Below are 25606 nucleotides of genomic sequence, written 5' to 3'. Positions count from 1 at the left end.
AACTCAATGTCGAAAGAATGGATTTACAAGAACAAACACTTGGTTATCAAGCACTATAAAAAGCCTGATGTCTCCATCATGAATGCCTTCGATCATGTTCGTGGATGAACGTGAACATGGTAAGGGGATACAAACACTCGGAGCTGCCGGACGAGACCGGTGCGCAGCTCTCACTCTTCACAACGGGAATCATCAGGCGGTGGCGCTGTTGGCCCTGAGAACGTCGGCGATCTCATCGGCCACCGACAGACACGACGATATCCACCCGTCGAGCGCGTCCCACACCATGTTCACTATGTACACGGCGAGTTCCCACGGCATCGCCATTGACATCGATCGATCACCTTCGACTCCTCCTCTTAGCTTCGTGAAGACAACTCCCGCCCCTTTGCTAATGATCAATACATATAAAGAAGGTGTCGATTGGAACCCAAGCAATTCTTTTTCTGAAAGATTCCGAAAAGCGGCAAGGAATAGTCCAAGGAAGGAGAAGGCAAGTATAGTAATCTTCTTATCTGTGTACCGTAGTGGACAAAGGAAAGGAAGCAGGTGGAATGGAAAAGGTTCGTCACCCTTGGAATAAGGCGCGCCCTATGGATAATGCTTCTGACAACAAAAACACTTCGAGAAAAAGATATCTCGTTTCCAGCCTTTTGGATGTGTGTGGCCGTTGAACATGTTTTCTGGGGATGACTTGCGAATGCACATGCGGTCGGTGAAGGAGACTCGTGCCCACCCTATACATCACAGTACTGATTGCCAACGCAGTTGCCCACATGGTCCAGGATTAGTCCTTACGATTGTGGATTATTTGGCAGGAGAGAGATAGAGAGAGAGAGAGTCTCAAATGAAGGTGGGAAAGGTTGTCCCATCAATATTTCTTTGTTGGTGATGATTGGGAGTAACACACTTGCAATTATTGAGTTGGTGGTGAATAAGGACGAATAGTGGAGAGAGGTGTCGGCGGGTCAAGGATAAGGGTGCCACAGAGGAGGATTTCGTGTAGATGGATGGATGGAAGAAGAAGATGAGAGGCGAATGAAAACGCATTCTGGTGTGGGTTGTGGATAAGGTTGAAGGGTGATGGCTGTCGATGTTTCGTAGGTGGAATGTCAAGACACCTTCCTTCCGACGTCTTTTATCTTCTCTATTTTTCTACAAAAGAGACAATATATATATATATATGATCGCTGGTTTATTGATTGAGCCGATAGGTCAACCGATCAAAATAGTATGTTTGAAATAAATTATATCAATATTTTCGTAGAAAATCCTTAGCCGTTGGTTTTTAGTAGATGTAGTTCATTCCATGAAATATGGATGGACAAGATGACATTCTCTCTAGGGTGTGGTGTTGACCACATTATTGGGAGGATTGCTTTCATACAAATCGAGCATTCATCCTATTTTGAAACGTCTTTTCACCTTTTGGCAAGGAGCTTGGGAGGCCCACACATAAAAGACAAAAACAAGCATTTCGCTTTTACTCTCCATAACTTTTTTTGGAGTTCTTCTTAGTTAGTTTGATAGAAGGATTTGTCTTTGGTCAATATCTAAAAAAAAAGAAAAACTAAGATTTTAGTGGTTTTTTATACCAAACTCTATTTTGGTTACTCTCCCTTTGCCCCTAAAAGAATAAATTTCAAAGAGAATTTTTATAATTTTGAAATATTAAGACTCACCTCCTATTATAAAAATATTTTTATATACCAAGAATCAACCAATGCGATATGTTGGACCGAACAAACCAAATACGATATTCCTCAATAGTGTTAAACTGTTTTAGTTTATTGAACTAATTATAGTGTTTTTGGATAGAATTATAATATTATAAGTTGGTAATCAAAAATGTTATCAGTTGATATTTCGTATCCTCAACCTTTCGTAAGAGGATATGGTATACCACTGTTTCAGATATAAAATATATCGGATAAGGTTTTGAACTCTTAACTTTGATAAGAGGATTTTATATAATATCATCATATTAATATTTAAGATATAACAATATATCGAATGAGATTTCGAATCCTCAACATTTAGTTATAAGATCTAGTACAAACCATCGAATAAGAGTCTAGTACTAAAATGTGTTAGTTGTGTTAGGATCGGAGCAACATTACGTGGGGAGGGTTGAATTAGTGCAGCGGATTAAAACTTGTAAGTTTAAAAACGAATTCATAAATACGAGGAGATTTTGTTTCGATAGTAACTTGAGTAGATGAAAACTGAAAGCTTGCAGTAGTGTAAAGAACAATTATAAGAAAGTAAGAACTCACACATTCAAGGAACACGCCAATTTAAAGTGGTTCGGTCAAAATGACCTACATCCACTTGCGAAGCCTTCTTCGAAGAGGCTCCCAACTTCCACTAGCAAATCACTTTGAAGGGGAAGGACAAATACCCCTCTTACAACATTTTACAAGTGATTCACACTCTTATAAGTTTTCAACGAGAAAGAAAGAGGTGAACACTCAAGCAATTAAAAAACAAGACTTTGCTAAGGCTTTATCTCAATTTCTTACTCCTCAAATATTGTATTCTCAGTTGAGTATTGAGGGTATTTATAGGCCCTAAGAGGATTCAAATTTGGGTTCTAAATTTTGAATTCTCTTATGTTTCTGAGGCTAGTAGTGCCATCGCTTCTCAGTGGCGGTGCCACCACCTATCAGTGTCTGACACTAACAGAGTACTAGCGATGTCACCGCCTAATCTCAAGTGCTGGGCGGTGCCACCGCCCAGTCTGGCGATGTCATCGCATAGACTATTTCAGTTCACTAGTTGGGCTCCAAACTTGGCCCAAACCAGTCCGAACTCGGGCCCAATTGGCCCTTACTTGGGTTATAAGATTAATACCTAATCCTAACCCTAATTAACGTGCTAACTACGAATTTAAAGATATTTCCTAAGCTATTACAAAGTCTGCAAGTCCAGACTTCTTCCGGCGAACTTCCGATGGTCTTCCGATAAACTCTCGAAAACCATTCTACGGACTCCTAGCAAGCTCCTAGACTTCATGATTTGATCTTCGCGAGTTCCGACGAGCTTCTTCGGCAAGCTACGATCTTTCTCGATGAGCTCCGTGAACTTCCGACGTACCTTCCGGCGAGCTTCCGAAAGCCCTTCGGCAAGCTCCCTACTCATTCTCAGCTAGTTCCGATAACATTCCTGACGAACCTTCAGACTTTCGTCGGACTCTCGAACTCCCAATGAATCCTTCGCGCTTGACTCCGGCACTTTGTTTCGCTTTATGTCTTCATCGTTATCGTAGTTAATCCAAACTCTACTCCGATCTAGACAATTATTACAACACGAATTGATATTCTGTTGCCCAGCACGTCATTGGTTGGCGCTTCATCCGATTCTTCAGCGTATCAACCTCTCTTGCGGCTTGTTACCCAATCGGCGGTTGACCTCCACAACCCCGATATCCTTGGCACAATTCTGCTCTCCTTGGCCCGATGCCCGACGTCCGAAGCGTTCTGCCATCCAATATCCTGACGTGATCTCCTCCGGCGCAACGTCAATTCCTCCTACGTCAACTGTCTAATCCTGATCGAGTAGACTTACATCACTCAAAATATAGATTAAATCATAAACACATATCAAGTGGTTTCATCATCAAAATATGAGATTCAACAATCTCCCCCTATTTTATGATGACAACTACTTGATGACGGAGTTAACCTTAACTCCCGGAGTTTAAACAAACTCCCTCTATCAATATGTCATATTGATAGAACCTTGAATTCAAGCCGAATTCAAGTCATTGCAAAATATTCATCATGAATATTTGTAACACGTCATCATGCATAATATGATCATACTTCTCCCCCTTTCTCATCAACAAAAAGGAGAAGTGTCACTTTCTATGTGTTTGAGATATAAAGTTTAATACATTGCATGAAAAAATATAGTATCAAATTTTATCATCATGCAATCGAGTAATTAAAGATGTGCAAGTTTAGCATGTTTGCTTTTTTTGAGATAGCAACTATTTGTTTCTCTTTAGATTACAAGCTAGCAATTTTTATGATATACAAGTTTTGCTACATGCAAGCTAGCAAAAAAAATTTCTAAAGCAAATGCAAGATAGCTTTCTTGTGTAAGCTCATGATTCTTGCTTCCTACTGCAATGTGCAAGTTGTAAGTTTTTGAAATATCCAAATTCAACACATTGCATAATTAATATAATCTCCTAGTTTTATCATCATATAGTTTTGCTATCATCATAGATATGCAAGGTAGTATGATAGCAATTTCTACGACATACAAGCTAGCAAATTTTATAACATTTTTAGAACATGCAAACTAGTAGTTTTGAGATGTTTAAGAAAGTATCCCTTGCTTCTTGAAATACGCAAGTTTGCTAGATGTGCAAGTTAGCATGTTTTGCTTCTTAAGATGGGCAAGATTGTATATTTGGTATGCAAATTTATAGTATGTAAGTTATCAACTTTTATACATAAAAGTTAGCAAAAAGATATGCAAAATGGACTATTTTGCCTCTTTTCAAAATATGTAACTTGGCACATATTGCTCCTTTAAGATTTGCAAGATAGCACTTTTGCTTGAGATTACAAGATAGCATTTCTTGCTTTTGAGATGAGCAAACTAATAAGTTTTGCCCCTTTTTGCGATATGTACATTTGTAATTTTTTTTGCTTCTTTTGTCTTATGCAAGCTAGCTATCTCCCCCTTTGTCATTGTTAAAAAGAAGGGAAGACCCTTTACATCAAATTAAAATATGCATCTTTTCAAAAACCTTATATTTTATTTATGCATGATATTGAATAAATCAATCAATATTATGAGCATATCATATATGATACTAAAATTTTTAACTATTTATTAATATTTTGATCATGATACCAAACATTCATCATTTAGAGCATACATGACACAAGGCATTAAATCAACATATATAATTTTAGCAACAACTCATAGTATTTTAAATCATGATTTACATCATATGCAATACATCACATCATAATTAGAAAGCACAAGTATTGCATGCATCATTGCAAATCATAAATGTTTCATATCATGATGGTATCAATTTTATCAAATTATATCCTACCATACATGATCAAAACTTCTCCCCATTTTATCATTGAAAACAAGAAAGAAGTAGGGAAGAGCATAAAAGTGTAAAATATTTCAATCATTTCAAGGCATTTGTATCATAGATATAAAGAAATCATATCATCAAAGATAAGACCATTTGAATACCAAAAGACATGATTCATTTTATCAAATCTCTTCTTTTTATAAATAACAGAAATTGTAGGTGTAGAAAGAAGAGATTGTGATTAAAAAAGAATCTCAAGTAGTAAATCAAAGAAATCAAGATCATAATTTGAATACAAACTCATTCAAATTCAAATCGTCAAATTCATCAAAATCTCAACATTACTTTCAAGATATTCAAAATGGTATACATAGATTTATCATAATAATCAAGGAAAATCTTAGGAGATCATCATATAGATAAAATTCATTCAATCTTATAAGAGAATAAGATATTAATTCAAGCATATAAAATTTCTCAATTCATTATGAATCATAAAAAGAATTATGGTTCCGAAAAATCATGATTCATTTAGGAAAATTTTCCCTTTAGTGCACGATAAGAAGAAATATAGCATTGATACCAATCATAATTCATTTGGACAGTAGATGCTAAAAAGGAACATTGAGGATACAAGATCTTGATTTTTATAGAGTAAATCTCAAGTTATAAATCTCAAAAAAATAAGATAAAGCCCATTCAAATTCAAATCATCAAATCAAAATCATTTTCAAGAGATTCATAAAAAGAAAAACATATATATATTTTTTTAATCTCTCAATTCTTTATGAATCATAAAAATTATAAATCTAAAAAATCATGATTCATTTCGAAAATTTTCTACTTTAGTAAACAATAAGAAGAAACATGGGAGTTCAAAGAACAAGATCTTGATTCACAATAAAATTTCATGTATCGAATATTGAGAAATCAAGATGATGATTCATAAAGAATATCACAAGTTACATTCAAGAGAAAAATCATCATTCATTTTTAAATCATTCAATTTGTCAAATCAACATTTCTTGGATATGCATGATATCAAAACATGGTTTCAAATCTTCAATATATAACATGCATGAATTCAAAAATCGAAAGGAGAAGGAAAAAATTCAAGGGTACAAAGATTTTAACCATCTCATAAACAAATAAAGGATCAAGTCATGAATCCAAAATTCCATGAATCATTTTGACAAATCTCCTTTTAAATAATCAAAAAGATCATCAAAGGAAATCTCATATTATTGCAAAAAATCAAGATCATGATTTTGATAAAACTCATTTCAAATTCAAATTATCAAAATTATTTTTATGGTTCACAAAATTCATAACATAAGTAGACTCATGATTTCATTGATAATAGATTTCCCCCCCCCCTTTTTTTTTAAGTGTTTTATTTTAAGTGATTGATTTCATGTTAATATGCTTTTTAAACATGCATCAACGTTTATGATAAAAAAATAAATTTCATCATAAAACCATCAAGACCAATAAATTACAAAAATCATTATATATTACTTTAAAATCTCATATATAAAATCATCAAATCATGATATCAAAATTTCAATATTTTCATTACAACTTTATTGCATTGGTTTCATTGAACATAATTTTGAATGATTCTTATAGATAACTAAAGCTTCTTTAATTTTAATTTATATGATTGACTTTATATTAGCATGCTCAAATTTTGTTCTTATGTCAAAATCATACATCATGTTTGAAAACCAAAGATAAGGTTCATAAAAAAATCATCAAGCCTTCCATTCAAAAACCATGCATCGTCATTAAAAATCAATATGGAAATTATCAAAATACACATTCTTGCTTCTCAAGCACATACATAAGATTAATCTTACTAGGTGTATAAGCATTAGATTTATATCTAACATTTTATTGTATTAATATAACACATGCAATTTTCAAGAAAATTAATCCTAAACTAAATTAAAAATAACTCATGAAAGTATTATGTAATTTCGAAATAAATTAGGGAGATTTCGATTACCTCATTGTTGAAAGTGGTTGAGGCATAGTTTGCCACCTCGCCTTTTTTGATTTTCTCCTCGTCTTCGGAAGAGCTCAATTCATCGTAATTTTTGTTCTTCTTGCGTTCAAAACAAGTAGTTCCATTCTTTTTACTTTTTAATTTTTATTTCATTTGTAGTTTAAGTTCACCATCACTTGAGCTTATGCTCGAGTTGTCTTCATGTGTTCTATGTCCCAAATCCTTCCTGTCCTTTGGAAGGTTGTTCTCGAGTTTCCTTTTTGTCACATTGTTCATTTCGTAGGTCATTAGAGACCCAATAAGTTCTTTAAGAGGGAATGTTTTAAGGTCCTTGGCCTCTTGAATAGCCGTAACTTTTGGATCCCAATTTTTTGGAATGGATCTTAAGAATTTAGTGACTAGTTCAAAGTTAGAAAAACTTTTACTAAGATGTTTGAGTCCATTGATGACATCCGTGAAACGAGTGTACATGTCTCCGATGGACTCACTTGGTTTCATCCGAAAAAGTTCGTAAGAGTGCACAAGAATATTGATTTTGGACTCTTTCACTCAGCTAGTGCCTTCATGAGTGACCTCAAGAGTTCTCCAAATATCAAAAGCCGAATCACAAATCGAAATGCGATTAAATTCATTTTTGTCAAGTGCACAATATAAGGCATTCATAGCCTTTGCATTTAAAGTAAAAACTTTCTTCTCCGATTCATCCCATTCGCTCATCGAAGAGAAGATTTTTGAAATCCATTTTCGACAATATTCCAAAGCTCGAGATTCAATGAAAGTAAGAAAACTCTCATTCGAGTTTTCCAATAAGTGTAGTCCGTCCTATTGAAAAAGGGAGGACGAATGAGAGAGTGACCCTCTTGAAAGCCGTAAAGAGTCATTTCTATTTGGGTGTTAAACCAAAGTAGAAAACCGTGGCTCCGATACCAATTGTTAAGATCGGAGCAATACTAAGAGGGGGGGGTGAATTAGTGTAGTGGATTAAAACTTGTAAGTTTAAAAATGAATTCGTAAATAAGATGAGATTTCGTTTCGATAATAACTTGAGTAGATGAAAACCGAAAGCTTGCAGTAGTATAAAGAATATTTTCAAGAAAGTAAGAACTCACACGTTCAAGGAACATGCCAATTTAAAGTGGTTCGGTCAAAATGACCTACATCCACTTGCGAAGCCTTCTTCGAAGAGGCTCCCAACTTCCACTAGCAAATCACTTTGAAAGGGAAGGACAAATACCCCTCTTACAACCTTTTACAAGTGGTTCACACTCTTACAAGTTTTCAACGAGAAAGAAGGAGATGAACACTCAAGCAATTGAAAACAAAACTAGCTAAAGACTTTGCTAAGGCTTTATCTCAATTTCTTACTCCTCAAAGGTTATATTCTCAGCTGAGAATTGAGGCATATTTATAGGCCTCAAGAAGATTCAAATTTGGGCTCCAAATTTTGAATTCTCTTAGGTTTCCTAGGCTGGCGGTGACACCGCCTATCAGTGTTTGACATTGATAGAGTACTAGCGGTGTCACCGCCTGTCGGTGGCTGTGCCACCGCCTGATCTCGGGTGCTGGGCGGTGCCACCGCCCGATCTCGGGTGCTGGGCGGTGCCACCGCCTAGACTATTTCAACTCACTGCTTGGGCTCCAAACTTGGCCCAAACCAATCCGAACTCAGGCCCAATTGGCCCCTACTTGGGTTATAAGATTAACACCTAATCCTAATCCTAATTAACATGCTAACTATGAATTTAAAGACATTTCCTAAGCTATTACAAAGTTCGCAAGTCAAGACTTCTTCCGGCGAGCTTCCAGCGAACTTCCGGTGGTCTTACGATAAACTCTCGGAAACCATTCTGCGGACTCCCGGCAAGCTCCTAGACTTCACGATTTGATCTTGGCAAGTTCCGACGAGCTTCTTCGGCAAGCTATGATCTTTCTCGATGAGCTCCGCGAAATTTCGACGTACCTTCCGGCGAGCTTCCAAAAACCCTTCGTCAAGCTCCCTACTCATTCTCGGCTAGTTCCGGCAGCATTCCCGACGAACCTTTGGACTTTCGTCGGACTCTCGAACTCCCAACGAATCCTTCGTACTTGACTCCGGCACTTTGTTTCGCTTTATGTCTTCATCGTTATCTTAGTTAATCCTGCACACACAAAGCAAAACTCTACTCCGATCTAGACAATTATTACAACACGAATTGACATTCTGTTGCTTGACACGTCATTGGTTGGCGCTTCGTCCGATTCTTCAGCGCATCGTTCTCTCTTGCGACTTGTTGCCCAATCGACGGTTGACCTCCGCAACCCCGATATCCTTGGCGTAATTCCTCTCTCCTTGGCCTGATGCCCGACGTCCGAAGCGTTCTGCCGTCCAATATCCTGACGTGATCTCCTCCGGCGCAACGTCAATTCCTCCTGCGTCAACTGTCTAATCCTGATCGAGTAGACCTGCATCACTCAAAATGCAGATTAAATCATAAACACATATCAAGTGATTTCATCATCAAAATACGAGATTCAACAAGTTGAGATTTCAAATCCTCCTAAGAAGATTGAGTACACCATCAATAAATTAACGTTGAAGATAGAAAATATATCGAATGATGTTTTGAACACTTCATCATATTTTGGTATGTTGATCTGATACACTAAGTAAGAGAGTTTTGTATACTACCATACTAATATTTTATATATAAAATATATATTAATCGAGGTTTCAAACCTTCAACGTTTGGTAAGAATTTCTAATACACAAACCACCAAACTTCAACTAATACATTTTAAAGGTATTAGTTAGCTTAGTTGATAAGGATTTTAACAGTATATCACAAGATCTTGGGGTCAAATTTCATATTCATCATTTATCATTTATCCTTTGTATGAAAATTAAGATTTTTTTATCTTAATAAATTTTATAATAAAAGATAATAAATTCTTATTTTTCTCCTCTAACCTTTAAATTTTGGTCTATATGTACGTTAGAAACCTGATAATATTTGTGTTCGTTTACTAAATATAATAATAATGAGTACGGTAATATCCCATTATAGTGTTCGTAAATGGACTTATAAACCAAAACATTATAGTCATACCTTAATTAATTAAATCCTCACCAACATTAATTAACAACCTCATTACAGGTTTAAAGATTTTATAGAATGATGAAAATTGGATGAAAGTTTAATCGGTTTGGAATGAAAATTGAGAAGGTTTTGACATATTTTCGATACAAATAATGATAAAAATTCTAATTTCTTTCTCACTTGACCTTACTTTTAGTTAGGTGTCATGTTTGTGACCATTTATCATGGAAGGATGACAATAAATACGAATGGGATCTTATCCAATCATAATGCCTTTGAATATGCTTACTATGTTCTCTATAAACAATCCAAAACATTGTTACCTTATCAAGAACCTTGTAACTAAGCTTTGGTTACTTTAAATCCTAACAAATTCTTAATTATTAATCTTACCATAAGTTTTTGAATTTTATAAAATAATTTGTATGAGACTTTGGGTGGGTTTCATGAAATTAGGAAGCTCTTCATATATTTTTTTTAAAAAAAAAATCTAGGATAAACATTCAAAAATACTATAACCGGTCCGATCTACCACTCGGATAGGTTTTGATTGGAAAAAGTTTCTTTTTTTTTCTTTTTCTTTTTTTTTTGTAGGAGGGCGTTTTGAATATTTAAAAATGCCAAAAGCCATTTACATGCACTATGAGAATAGGAGTATTTTAACCTGTGACCTCTTTCCATAAAATCACTATGTATGATGACTCGAATTCCAGTCAAAGCAATACTAACACATCATCGACCTTGCATTGACAGGATAACATTAGCCCTTCTTCACAAGTAATAATGGCATCACATTTTGCTTGCTTTGGACGTTTGGACGGGTAAATAAAATACGATTTTGGTGAATTTTTGTTTTTTAATCACACGTCTCGGTATAGACATCATAATCAAAATCTCTTGGAGAAAAGAGTAATCTTCCAAATGAAGAATAACATGATCATCATAAAAAGGAAAAAAAAAAAAAAAAAGGAGACAAATATGTAACCTACGAATCGAATCAAAACATCATTGTATTAGCTTGAGACCAAAATGCATTGGCCTGATCCTTTACATGATTGAGAATATAATGGCATTGACATCATGTTCTATATCGAACACACAGTATATGCCATTATTAAAAGTCCTCATCTCCTTAGGTAGCTTGCATAATGGCTTACACTGTACGGGAAGCTGAACTTGGTCGTCGGTCTTAATAAGAGTTTGCTCTACACAAAAGGAATCTGAAAACTATACTCAAAAAGATTCAACCAAGCTGTTTCACTTGGGATGCCACTTAAAAGCAGGCAAACACATTGTACTTAAAATGACTCACCCATCTTCATCTTCATTACCTGTTTCACGAGTAGGGTACGTTTCGTCGACTGGTTTATTAGCCTCCGTAGCTCCCTCAGATGAGCAAAACTGATTATAAATTTCTTCTGTTCCGTTGTACACAAGGTAGTATACAACAAAGATGCCATGATCATGATGTCCGAGTAAGAAAATCATCGACCGCAAGACTTGCATCTCCGTGAGCAACAGCATCTTCTTGTTCTGGCATGTAGAGTGTGGTGGAGGAAGCCTAAAACAAAATCGAAAGGAGCATAACAATGTGCAATCCAAAAACAAAACAACTTGTAACTTGACTAAAAACCAACATCATTCATGAAAAAGTATAATATGTACATACAGTTTGGAAATTAGTGGCTGTCTCTCTCCCATGAGAACCGACCATAGCAAGTTATCATGGTAAGACAACAAATTCCACTTGACAAATTTGAACATTGCAAAAACATCAAAAAGTTTGAATTTGACATTCTCATTAAGTAAAACTGCACCAGCAGTTTCTTGAGATAAATTCGAAGCAACTAGTGACTAATTAAAATCCTATACTCTACTGTGCTAACTACATTCCAAATTCCACAAAGTCTAGCCCCAGGAATTCACAGCTACTCATGGATGATAGCATGATAGGTTCTCTTAATCACAGGTAAGGGTCAACTCTTTTCAAGGTAGCTTGTGTTGAGTCCACATGCTGCACACTTGGCTGGATAGGGCAAGAGCTAGCTTGGCTCTTGCAGAAAATGGAAGGCTGCTTTTGATTTAGTGAGAACTGTGGCAGTAAAAAAACACCTTTTTCTTTAAAAAAAACTACCACTGTATTTTGATGATTCCAGGTTGTTCTATTCTTGCTAAGTCTTGAGATAGCACTGTAGCAGTGAGGTCAAGGAACTCTTATAACTACCAAACCATTTCTACATACCACTACAGCTGAAGGAATTTTGGTAAATCTCATAAATGAATAAGAAACATATCTGGTGTAATAGTGTATGCTGTGTATTAGCAAGTTCAATTTCATTGTCTCCCCAAAATGGAAGTCATCCACCAAAACGTTTCGCAGCTATGAAAGAAATAAGATAGGTAATGCACAATACCTTTGCATCCAGCTGCAACTCTCCATTGTTATCAACAGTGAGAACAGCACCATGTGCCCTTAACCATTCCTCACATTCTTCAACTCCATCTATGCTTGTATCCTGACTGTCATCCATTTGTATAGCTTTTGAGAAGCCCAAGGCGCAAGTAATATAAGCAACAGGGATGACTGGGCGATATGATTTGGACATGCATTGTACAGCCTCAAATCGCATCTTCTCCACGTAGAGATCTGTATCCAAGGACTTGTAATATTAATTGTTACTAAAGAAAATGATAAAGCAAGTAGATTTAAAGAGGAGGTACCCATAAGAAAAGTGTTTAAATTGGGTGCTGTCTTGTACAATCTAAAAAACAGAATAAAATTCCCTGATGAAACAGCAGAGTGAACTGCAAGAGAATGCTTAACAGCTTCATCATCTTTTGCTTTAGCTGATAACCTGAAAATGAAGACATTAAGCATATGTAAGTAGACTGTATAATAATTACTATTAAGAGTAAATATATGAGATGTGATTCCCACACCATTCTCGAATACCCAATCAAACACTCACATATTAACAAAGAAAATGATGGTGCCATGTCTTTTAGGCATAATTAGTGGGATGATGGAGATAATTAAGCCACATTAAAGGTATGAATGTAAAAAGCATCTTTAAATAATATATGTTTGTGTTGAATAAAATAAAATTTCCCCATGACAAACTGCTTATGTTTCTCAAAGCAGTCAAAAGGTGCGATTTACAGTTTATGTTGCTCCAACATTTGGACAGACCAAACTTGTTGGAAGTTTTCTAGTCATCCAAAGTGTTGGACTAAGATCTTTGTCATATCAAATTACGAAGGCAATAGTCAATTTATCATAGCATAACATGCACGCAATTAATAGGGTAAGTGTAGGCACTAGATGGCCCTTACTAAACAAATAGCATTTAGATAAACATGCAGAAGAGCATTAATCAGATCTAGGCGTTACTCATAATGCAATTGAAGAAATACAGATAAATAAAAAGTTAAAGGCAAGTGTTGACTGTAAGGAGAGGTTGCTCTGCATCCTAGGTGACCAAGATCTGAATTATGAAAACAGCCGCTTTCCTTACAGAGTAATGTGACTTGACCATTAACAAATCCAATATTGTCAGAAATCTTGTGCACCGGGCATTCAACTTTTTTAATATTGCTTATAAAGATAAAAAAATATTCAAGCTTAGCCTACAAAGGGAAGATAGCTTCAGGCAGAAGAACCAATAAAGAAAATGCAAAAGGTGGTTGGATACTGAGACCATACTTTGCAGAACTTCTGATTGTAATGCTTTCTATTAGAATAAATGGTGAGGATGCTTGAGCATAGCTGTTTCTCGAAGATAAATTCGATAACAGCTCTATGATACATGGTTCAGTGGGCAATATAGACACAAAGAACAACAGGAACACTAGACTTGTTAATGGTAAATATTTATTATGATTCATTTGTCGTGCTAGATTATGGGATAACAAATTGAATATGAAATTTCAGAAATAGAAAATGGTCATGACATACTTTGCAAAAGACAAAGGAAATATAATAGCCATTTGAAGAAAGAAAAAACATTAAATACCTTGTCATGGATGACAATAGGTCACTTTTATTGTTGGAGTGCAAGATAATAGAAAGCAAATTGTATGCAGCAAACTCCATATAACACCCCTGGATACCTTCCGCATAAAGTCTTTGCAACTGTGACTGGCACTGCATGTTGGGTATGTGGAGGATAGGTTAAATACAACATAATGTACCACAATGATTTTTTTCTCTCTTTATATTGATTCATGTTTCAGTTTAATATCTCCACCTGTTAAAGTGCTAAATAATCCTCCTTTTCTTTTATTTTCAAATAATGTGTTAAGATAAAAAAAACTTCATTATGTAACTAAGCTTTGTGGCTACAAAACCCTCTAAATGGAATGTGACAATGAAAACTACATAACTTTGCTGCATAAAATCTACTAATGGATGAACAAACATGCAAAATCTGGAGGAGAATACATAATTACTTGCAAAGCAAATTAGATACAGTTCAAAATTCAAATACATGTATATCAAATTTGCCAAGGTCATGGCAGCCATTATATGGGCATTAGAAATTAGAATTCCGGAAAGAAGAAAATAGCTCATGTGGATGGATAAAGAGTCCCATCAATAGGAAATTTGTTGACTACATTCAAACCAAGGTTTTCAATTTCAAATAATATCGCTCGTACCAGGCAGTACGTACCGGTCCGTCAGCAAACCAATACACGGACCGTCCGCTACTAGGCAGTATTTTATTTATATATATATATATATATATATATATATATATATATATATATATATATATATATATATATATATATATATATATATGCGACATCACAGATTTTTTTTATTTTTTATATATAACAATATATATATATATATATATAAAAAGGCGACGTTGCCCCGCGTGGGGAGAAGAGAGGCAACGTCGCACTTTTTTTTTTACTTATATATATATATATATATAAGCGACGTCGCCCCACCTTGGGAGCAAAGAGGCGACGTCGTCGAAAAATTTATTTTATTTTATTTTAATATATATATATATATATATATATATATATATATATATATATATATATATATATATATATATATATATATATATATCTCGACGGTATACCGAGCGATATACCGCTCGGTATATAGTATCGTACCGTACCGAGCGAATGTCGAAACTCCGGTACAATACAATATTTCAATCCTTGGTTCAAACATCATCATCAAATACTGCCAAATGTAGAACTTCTGCATCTCAATACTATTTTAGCTGTAGTAAGATGATAAACGACAACGGATAGTCTGAAATGTTGAACATCCAAATGGTATGGTGAACTAACCTGATTAAACTCAGGCAAATCACCTGCTTCTAGAGCCAATCTTGCATGAGTTTCATACACCTATAACAAGAAATAAAAGAACTCTAAGCATATGACTATTGGTTAATAGTATACAACAAATGAATAAAAGCATGCGTTATGAAATTAAATGGAACTCAACAGACTCTTCCATTATGTCCCACAATGAAAATTCTGAACAATTTTGCCAAAATATATTATTCAAGTTACCCAGTCAATTCTGGCACAAGTAAAAAATAATAACGAAATAGGCTACAAAGTTCCACATTAAAACAGCAAGAAGGTAGTAGAAGAGAACCTTTACAGTAAGCGCATTCTGTATCCTTTGCACAGTAAGATCTTGGCGAATGGATTTTAGTTGATCACATTTGTATAGATAATTTTTTTGAGATGACTGAACCATCTGTAGAGCTTTTTCCAAAACTTCCTCTGGCCTTACCTGCAAAAGAACAGTTACAGCAAAAAATACTATGGAATTTCTGAAAATTTATTGGATAAACAACAGCTTGGAAACATCAAGAAATGAAGTATGCAGATCATGCATATCAGAACTGTATAGAGTGATGCAAATGACTATTACAGTTGAAGGATCAGGTGCAGATGTAAGACGAAGATAACGTTTTTCAATTTCCTGGCAAGTCCCTTTGACTGTGAGAGAATCCCAGTCAATATCTTCAACAGCCTTGTTGCAACCATCTTCATAACTTTTGGCTTTTAGCAAAGCGCCAGCTCTTCTTGTGTACATACTGCCACCACCAGCAGTTTTAGGCCTAAAATTTGTCAATTCAGCTTGATTTCCCTGTCCTTTTTCAAAACGCTTAAATCGATTTTCCCGTTTCCTCTTTTCCTCAGGTGAATTGGCTAGTGCAATTGCACTGGCATAATATTTGGTTAGATTCTGCTCTTTTTCACTATCACTTGAAGGATCACCATTCTCAGTTACACTCGAAGTGTCAGAAAATCGTTGCTTCTTGTTTGGCCTCTGACCAAATTTTTGTAAAGCAGATTGCTGTTGAAAGGAAGCATACTTAAACCCACCCCAACCATTAACTGACTTGCTCTCAGAGATTTTGCTATCAACCTGCAGTATCACCAACCACATAAGAAAGGGTCATATACTTGTAGATCAGCAAAAAACTATTTACCACTCAAAATGCAAAAATGTCAATAACAGATATTTATCATCATATAGAAATAGGGATATTGCATCTTGACCTGCAAACCCCATTTATGATGTCATACTTGTATATACTAACAGTAATGTAAGATTTTGTAAATGGAACTTACAAAATATTTCCAATTTAACCTTAACAAATTATTCACTTGAAAGCTAATTTGACATCACCAAGAACATGACCAGCACACAAAGGCTAGTGGTTGCAACACACCACATTTTCAAAAAGTCCAGATTTCCAGGAACAGGAACAAGACTTGGGCAAAAAAAAAGGAAATCTGACAAAAAAGTTCAACTTCGACCAAATAAATAGATAAATAAGTTACCTTTTTTTCAGCAGCTTCAACCTGCCCCCATCTAGCATCAATTGCTGAATGAGAATCAACAGATGTGAGTTTCTCACCCAACTTTTCATCTGCAATAGGTTCCCATCGACTTTTTCGCCTAGTAGGGCTCCGTTTATGTGTTGGCAAGGAAGAGTCAGAAACTAAACTTTGTTGACTGCTGCAGAAGAGAAAAACCATCAAGAAGCCTTCTTAAAAGTTACGGACCCTAGACACTGTAATAGTAACAGTAAAATTATAATACTTCATTGACATTTGTCTCTATATAAGACCAAAAGTGAGACATATGTCTATATGTCTCAACCACATACATATCACCAAGAATCAAATATCACACTCTGTTCATGCATCATTTTTCTGGCACAGCATGCATGCCAAGTGCCTGGCCATACCCCTCAATGCTGCATTCAAATGTTTACATTAATGTAGTCAAGTGCAAAGTACCTACTAAAATATTTCACGTTTCAAGTATACATGGGTGTTCATATTAAATTCTGTTCTGTTTGGCTAAATTAAACAATTAATCAATGGGGCTTTCTGTGTAGGTACAGAATGGAGCAGACATCCATGCCACATGATTTTAAGCTTCAGATATTGTAAGAACTTACACACAAGTACACCTGGTAATGCAGGAAGAAAGCATGGAGAGGAGCAAAAAATAGTTATTTTTTTATAATTTGAACATATGGAAGACAAAGTGAAAAGGAAAAGATAAGTACACAAATTCACTCCAGTTCCTAAGCATCACACTAGACGAGCTTCAACAATAGAGGATTGAATTGCATCATCAAGAATAACTATGAAGCTCACTCTGGATCAAGGAATCATTCCTAGGGATGGAAGTCTAACTTCTTGTCACGCAGATTGAGAAAAATAAAAGTTTCATTTGTTTAACCATAACAGTATGTACTATGTACAACCCTTTCATCCTTTTAATAAATCCCTCATATAAAAATAAAATCTAAAGAAATAAGAAAAAATTAGAATAGAAAAGTACATCTTCCAAGTTGAGACTAATCAATCATCTTTCTTTCTTTGTGGAAGACATTTTTCCAAATTTGTTTCACCGTATAATCTTCTCCTCCCATAATATAGTTAATTGTATTGACTTTCTTCTTCACATAGAAGTTCAATTAAACCCAAATTCTTTGTCCAGCAGAATCATTAATCTACACAAATTTTATCTTCCTCCATTTCTACTTTTTCTTTTTCCTTAACCCTGGGTAATCTAGTAGATCATGTGAAGATATGGAAAATATTGTGACAACTTATTACATTTGTCAAAACAGCCTTAAGTACTAATTTTTTTCTGAGAAAAAACAAACAAAAGAGCTCCTGCATAACTGACACTAATTTCCCTGCATGACACATATACAATTGACAACAAGAATGGCTCTATCTTTTCACATGTAGCATGATGTTGGATGGTGAAGATTGAGGTGCGTAGTAAACTTAAGAGCTGCCAATTTTTATGAAGAATTTTAAAGCAAAAGTAAAAGACAGACCTGTTGTAGGTTCCCTATACTTGTATTTTTCAACTGACTGAACATTAAATAATATAAAAATTATAGACAATTTTCTGAGATCAAGTCCAGTTCCTCTTCTGTTAACCTTTATGAGGGCATAGATCCAGTTGTAGTTCTGTGTGGTTTGGAGCTCCTATACTCATCCTAATCCAAGCAGGGATCAGTAAACCCTTGCCTTCTATTGATAGGAATCTCAAGACCTTGATGTTGTAGTACAAACAATGAATGCAATGCAAGAAAAATAGATTATACTGATATTGCACCTCAAGTGAGCCTAGCAAATGTGGTGCACAAAGGGTGATGCAGCTAGCAAATGCAAGCAATGACACAAGGAAAAAACATGGGAGAAAGCTTCTTTATTTTTAAAATTCTTTTGCTATTTTTAATTTTGTTTATTTTTGATATTCTGACATTTTATATGTATTTATAACTGCCCCTAATCCAAGCATGGGTCAGTAAACCATTGCCTTCTATTGATAGGAATCTCAAGGCCTTGATGTTGTAGTACAGTCGATGAAAGCAATGTGAGAAAAATAGATTATACTGATATTGCAACTCAAGTGATCCTAGCAAATGTGGTGCACAAAGGGTGATGCAGCTAGCAATGCAAGCAATGACACAAGGCAAAAACATGGGAGAAAGTTTCTTTATTTTAAAAATTCTTTTGCTATTTTTAAAAATCTTTAATTTTGATATTCTGACATTTTATATTTATTTATAACTGCCCCTACTTTGCTTAATCTTGATCCTGATGTTGTAAAGCTTGATATGGTGCATTTTATATACTTTGACTTTCCAATCGTTGTTGCCATTAATGCTCAACCCAATTATTAATGCCACTTTCCACAATGAAGTAAAATATTTCAAAACTAAGATTAAATAGTAGATGTTATATACTTCAAACGCTTGTCTTTCAACCAATGCTGAAACTAACAACCAAAATGTTATCAATTCCTAGATAACCACAAACTAGTCTTCAATTGAACAGCTAACACAACATCCAAGGAATAGTTGAGATAAATCTTAGAATGAGTATGAAGCAGCTTAAGAATCCCTGATATGCATAAGTTGTGACATACCTCTGATCAACTGGCAAGGAGAAAAGTGGCTCAGTATCCCAATTTTTTGTAAAAAGTGTTCCATCAGCAGTTGCCATGGTAATCATCTATACAGAACAAAGAGGAAAAAAAATAAAGTAACGAATAAATATATCAAAGTAGTTTACAGATCAAACAGCATCAAACGTCTATCACAAGTTACTGGCACTCCAGAATGGAAAATTTCTCCCTGTAGAAAGCCATCAATATCACAAAATATACATATTAAAAGTAATATTTTTAGCACTGAAGTGCAAAAGTAGAAAAAGATGTCTAGCTTATTTCTTGAGAGCAAAATTATGTATTTGTGGATCATTACAGGTACACCTTCAACTTCCTCCACATTCCAAGACTGTGTTGAATCATGAATTGAACTTAATAAAGTTATGCCAAATTTTACTATTCATGATAAGAGTTTCTAGCAATCAGTTCCTTCAGATGTAGCTTATTGGAAATTCTATCAAAATTTTAAAAGTATTGTTGCTCCAATAGTCCTACCAACTAAAGCGTAAAATTTCAAATAAAAAAAACATATGGTGTTAATATTCTTCTGTTGCATGGAAAACCCTAGACAGAATGCTTTCCTTAGAAAACCTTGTTTCCATTAATTTTTAGTAGAACAACCAAAATAACAAGAAATTGTATAGTTCTCAAATAATTTCATTGAAAATGAACAGTTAAGTTTTTAATCCTTCTTTCAAATTAATTTGTAGTCCAAATTTCCACAAAATAACTTTCTGTTCTTTAACTTCAAACATAAAAGGAAAAAAGAAAACTATCTGTTTACATGAAAATCCTTGTCTAGGATTTCCTTATACTAAACAGAATGTAGCTTCGCCTAAATTAAAATATTTCAGTGACAGGTGAATAAATTTGTAGTATATAGTATATACCATTAAAGACAGAGAGCATGATATATACGTTCCCCGCTTGGAGGAGAGAAATTGCATAGTAAACAACAACAAGATAACTGAGTATCCAAAACAAGGTTCAACCTGCTTCAATATGCTTTGATTAGCAGACCTTTGGGCATCATCCTTGCAACGAGCAAAAGACCTCTCCACATAAGCACAAAATGACGGAGAAAATGTTCCCTGATGAAGCCATCGGAAAACCAAGCTAAAGAAAGTGAAGAAAAGACAGTTCCAAGAAGCAAAAAGAACAACTAAAACAACTGAGTAGGTCAATTTCTTAATTACTATATAAATATTGTTTCAGAAAATAGACAATTAAAAATGAGAAAAGCCTTTAACATAAATACTTCTGCAGCTCTGCTAAACAAACTAGAAGACTGAGTTTAAAAAAAAGGATATGATCACCTTGGTGATCGCCCCAGCATCATCTTCTGAAGATGACTGATTACTGGGCTTGGGCACTGAAACACTGATGTAAGCCGGTTTTGTTGCTGCACTGACAATGCAGCTTTCCTTCTGGGTTTTCAGCATGCTGACTCCCACATTTGGAGCAATCCTAGGGTTTGTAGGAATCTGCATTTTACTTACCTGGCGTGTCTCTGTCAAGGGGACTGTTTGTAGTGGCGGCTGAAAATTCTCAGGTACCTGATTGGAAGCAGCATGTTGTAAGTTGGGAGCTAGTGAATAAAGAACCTTTTGTTCATTTGCATGTTTCTCATTTGGGAGAGGAGTCGAGTTCAAGGGTTGCTGGAAGTATGAGGACTGATTAATATGGTGGGTCTGCATTCCTGGCGCAACAGCTTCCCAATTTTTATTCAAATGATATGGTGTAACAGCTTCTTTTCCCTATCAGCATTAAAAAAAATAAGCACATAACCAAAATCAGTAGCAATTTGCATAGACCATATAAAAAAGATGTAGATCAGATAAAAGATAACCTCACAATTGAAGCATTCCATGATGCACATAATGATTATTCTCAAGTCGTAGGGACACAACACGCAAAAGATTATTATGTATCTAAAAAGGTTGTCACAAGTTTCATAGCAAAAGAGAACCAAACTTCAGCTTTTCATTTGAAAGAAAACTTCGTGGTCATCCTTAAAAACAAAAAATTATATTCTACCTTAGCGTGAAATGTATTTTTGCATAACGCATGTAACAAAATTAGATTCACCTCAATGATTACAGAAACCAATTAAAAGCCATAGTATTCTGCATAAAAATTAGCATCCAACTTTCTACACGTTACTGCATCTTAAATTAGACATGCTGTGGTCGTAAGCTCATTACCTACATCTGACCTAAGAACAAGAAGCACAAAGTTGGTTATGCTGACATGACAAAGCATTGTTGAGGTCAAATGTCACAAAATATAGTACAAGGTAATCATCAAAGAAATAGATCCAACTAATAAGTAACATCCTGGACTACATATATAATATAAAAAGCACACTGAACCAAATAAATTAACTGCTTAAACAGAATAACACATCTACCAAAAAAAATTGGATATTCAATGATTAGACAATTACTTTCCAACATATAATGAACATTAGACTTTATAACAAAAAGCTAATTGATTGTCAAAGACTATATCGAAAGAGATTGTCATTTTTTTGACATGCCATGCATGATAAAACAAAAAAGAATGTGGTCACAAAAAACCTCCAAAAAGCTTTTGAGACTGTAAAATGTATGAACCAAGCTCATGACATCTATAAACCAAGTGCATGATTCCTAAAATCAAATGTTGCAGCTGCAGGTTAAGACACCTAGAAATAGTTCACCATTTAGCAAAAAAAAGGACATACTAACATAGACATTTAGCCATGAATAATATGTTGTATTTCGTAATTAATATATTACATAAGGATTAACTATTGCTATATTTTCTCTTTGGCTAGCTAGGGCTGTAACAGCAAAAAGCCTCCACTATATTTACTTGGTAGCAAGTTGCAAATCACATGGACCTCATGATGAAAGACAAATATTTTGCCAGGGCTATGTTAAGATGAAATCAACATGGCACAAATTTCCATGTCAATAACTTATCATCAGCACATACCAGCCAAAACACCTCCTTGTATGATCATAGAGCAAACCTTATTAATAGTGCTCATACTGAGAAAGAGAGTGGGACAAGACTCCAACAAAAATAGCTGTCAAAAGTTCATACCTGAAAAGAAGGCATCCCTGAGGGTCTAGAATCTTCTCTCCATGATGTTGTGCCAGGTGGTGGTGGCTGGTTACTGATATAGGGATAACCACTACTAGCACCTTCAGCCGAGTATCCAGCAGACTGAAGACTGGTAGCAGATGTATTCTCTAACCCTGCTGCACCATTGACAATAGGTGCAGGTTGGCTTTGATAGTAAGGCCAGTTATTATACTGCTGCTGATAATAAAGAGAATTTCCAGATATAGTAGCAGAACTCTGAGCCGAACTTGTGGATGAGGTTGTGTAGCTCGAATAATGATGGTATGGATAACTATGGTAATTTCCATCATTCCATAAGCTTGTCTGATAATTGTAGCTGTTAGTTTCATATCCTGTCCCAGTCTGATTATCACCAGCATTGTAATAAGTGCCTAAATAACTAGTAGGAGCAACATAAGACCCTGAATTCTGAAATGTGCTAAGAGGCTGATAAGCAGCACCTGAATTTTGATCTCCTCCGATTTGCTGAGTAGATGAATCATTGCCTTGTAGATGATAACCATAAAAGGAATTTTGGTATCCCACTGAAGTATAGTTATATGGTACAGTAGAACTTGAGTAAGGCACATAACCAGAATATGCTTGTGCTGCATTCTCTGCACCTAGATTAGTTGAGGTAGATGCGTGAGATGCAGTGTTAATTCCTTCTTGAGTATCTCCCGAGACAGACATCTGTCTTTGTGGATCATAATGATAGCCAGAGCTTGAAACAGTCAACTGTCCTGATGAAGAAGGCAAAGATTGCGGCCCAGGATGTGAAGATGGGTATGAAGACCCATGAGGTTGACCTACATCTACAGCCTGAGAAGTATGAAAAAGAAAAGGGAAACAAATGTTAAGTGAGGCCTGAAATTAATAAACAAAGAATAGCAATGAACAAATTATATAAGAAAAAATAAGTGTTCCTAGAAATATGGTAAAAAGGATGGCCAATCCACAGTTCGGCCAATGCGAGATCTAGGAAGGGTAAACATATGCAAACCCTACAACCAGAGGAGATAAAGCCTCAAACGGATGTACCAGGAACTGCCATGCAGATTTTGCAACCAATCCTAATTAACCTACTTGTTATCCAGATTAACAAATTATATATCTCCACACCAGATGCCGCAGCTTATAATTTCTGTATAAACACTGGAATCTACAGAACTACCTGAGGGTGCTAATGTTGAGCAACATACTTTCCAAATTGCTTTTCTTCCAATACATACAACTACTTACTTCCTTCCTACTCCATAAAACAAAAGAAATATATAAAGTGAGATGGTAACAATAAAGCATAATTACCTCAGTGGATCTTGAATCAACAGCAACGACAGGCTCAACGCCCTGACTCGTCATCCCACCGGAACCAACTTCCTCAGAGAACTGAATCAAACAATCCGATGCAAGCACTTACGACTACGATTCAAGACGACCAGAAACAAGCAAACATAAACGAAACCCTAAATACCCCCCCAAAAAAAGGGCCTCTTGAGGCCGACGATTGCGTCAAGAGGGCTCCTTTCTGGCAGATCAGAAGCAAACAGCCAAACGTCGAGAGGAAAGAGAGCAAAAAAGAAACGAAAATTAGAAAAATAATCGAACAGAGGGGGAAAACTTTGACTCCTCGCAGTTGAGATACGAAATAAAAGGTGAGGAACTACGGAAGGAACGGAGAGATGGAGATCTGAAAAGAAAAGGAGAGACCAATCGGCGAAGAATTGGAGAAACCCCGGAGAAATTTGGGATGTTTTTTTCGCCTCGTACGGCTGATCCTTTTCAACCCTCGCTGTTCTCTCCACCGGCGGGGCGAGATAGAGAGGAAAAAAGGATCGAAACAATGGTTTTAGCGACCAGCGAGACGCGCCCATCTCACGTTATTTATCGCGGTTCGATCAAGCACGCTCGAGCCATGTGGTTTGGGTTGCGGACCGACGGCTTCGTAGATCGTCACCGACTGATGAGACAACATGCTACCAAATCGCCCCTCGTCGCAGAGGTAGTCTTTTGCGGTGGAGCCCACAAAGCATCGCCCTCATCCGTTGAGTAACGGGGTGGGTTCGTAGCGAGGGCGTCGGATTAACCCGATGTTCTGCAATTATTTGAGGCCGAGCACAATTTGACTCCGATTCCGCTTGTTCTACGTGACGACCGAGTCGAACTCAAAAGTGAAACTGTGTTTAATTTCCTCGACAAGACAAGCTCGAACATGACTTTGCTTGACCATGTGTGGCTCCTTGAAGGCTCGATTTAGAAACATTAATACAAATAGCATAACATATATTATCATCTGAATCGATAAATCCAATTTCGAGTTGAAGCTCATAGCAAGAAACCCATTTTTTTATAAGACCGACATAAATAAATATTTATTCTGGATAATATGATTATAGATAGTAAGTAATATCCTAAAATTAAATTGCATGTTCACCATTTATATTCATCGAATATTCGTTTATCGTGGTATACTATTGCTAGTCATAAATGTCTTATAAGTCAATCACATGGGTGATAACACGTGTGACTCGATACGTAGTCTTTTTACTTATTATTATTATTTAATATTTTATCATCTTATATTATGTGTTACTTGTGATACTCATTGATCCGTGTAATGAGAATTGAATCGTGATGAGATCACAATAATGAAACCGATTCGTTTTTAAACACGAATCCTAAATAATCTATTACTCGACAGACACATCGAGATAACCAAACATACTTGTGTGTTATATACCCGCCCATATGATTGATATAGTTTATATCATAGCTGCTCGTGTGGGGATACTAGGGATACAGTATAAGTGCTCATTGAAGAATGAGTTCATTAATTGATCCACTTACGGAATGTTGGATGGTTAATG

At 35.5% G+C, this 25606-nt stretch overlaps 1 protein-coding gene across 5 annotated transcripts; it reads right to left on the bottom strand.

Annotated features, from left to right (window-relative positions):
• Positions 1–11134: 11134 nt before the first annotated feature.
• Positions 11135–24595, bottom strand: LOC103972898 (SAC3 family protein A). 5 transcript variants are annotated; one of them, XM_009387293.3, is made up of 14 exons: positions 24450–24595; positions 24048–24128; positions 22719–23561; positions 20945–21385; positions 20621–20719; positions 19608–19693; positions 16985–17162; positions 16065–16565; positions 15783–15923; positions 15467–15526; positions 14167–14297; positions 12875–13008; positions 12568–12800; positions 11135–11714 (listed from the first exon to the last, which is right to left on the bottom strand). In XM_009387293.3, the coding sequence occupies exons 2-14, from the start codon at positions 24099–24101 to the stop codon at positions 11616–11618; spliced, it is 3000 nt and encodes a 999-aa protein (XP_009385568.2). In that variant the 5' UTR covers positions 24102–24128; positions 24450–24595; the 3' UTR covers positions 11135–11615. The 5 variants fall into 5 exon arrangements, with proteins under 5 accessions (XP_009385568.2, XP_064993148.1, XP_018676731.2 ...); XM_065137076.1 differs by having other exon boundaries at positions 24214–24588; XM_018821186.2 differs by having other exon boundaries at positions 24048–24267; positions 24450–24532.
• Positions 24596–25606: the final 1011 nt, after the last annotated feature.

This window comes from Musa acuminata, chromosome BXJ3-1 (assembly GCF_036884655.1).
Source record: "Musa acuminata AAA Group cultivar baxijiao chromosome BXJ3-1, Cavendish_Baxijiao_AAA, whole genome shotgun sequence".
NCBI classification, from domain to species: domain Eukaryota; kingdom Viridiplantae; phylum Streptophyta; class Magnoliopsida; order Zingiberales; family Musaceae; genus Musa; species Musa acuminata.
Note: the sequence above shows the minus strand (reverse complement) of the source record. Positions and strands in the feature narration are given on the sequence as shown.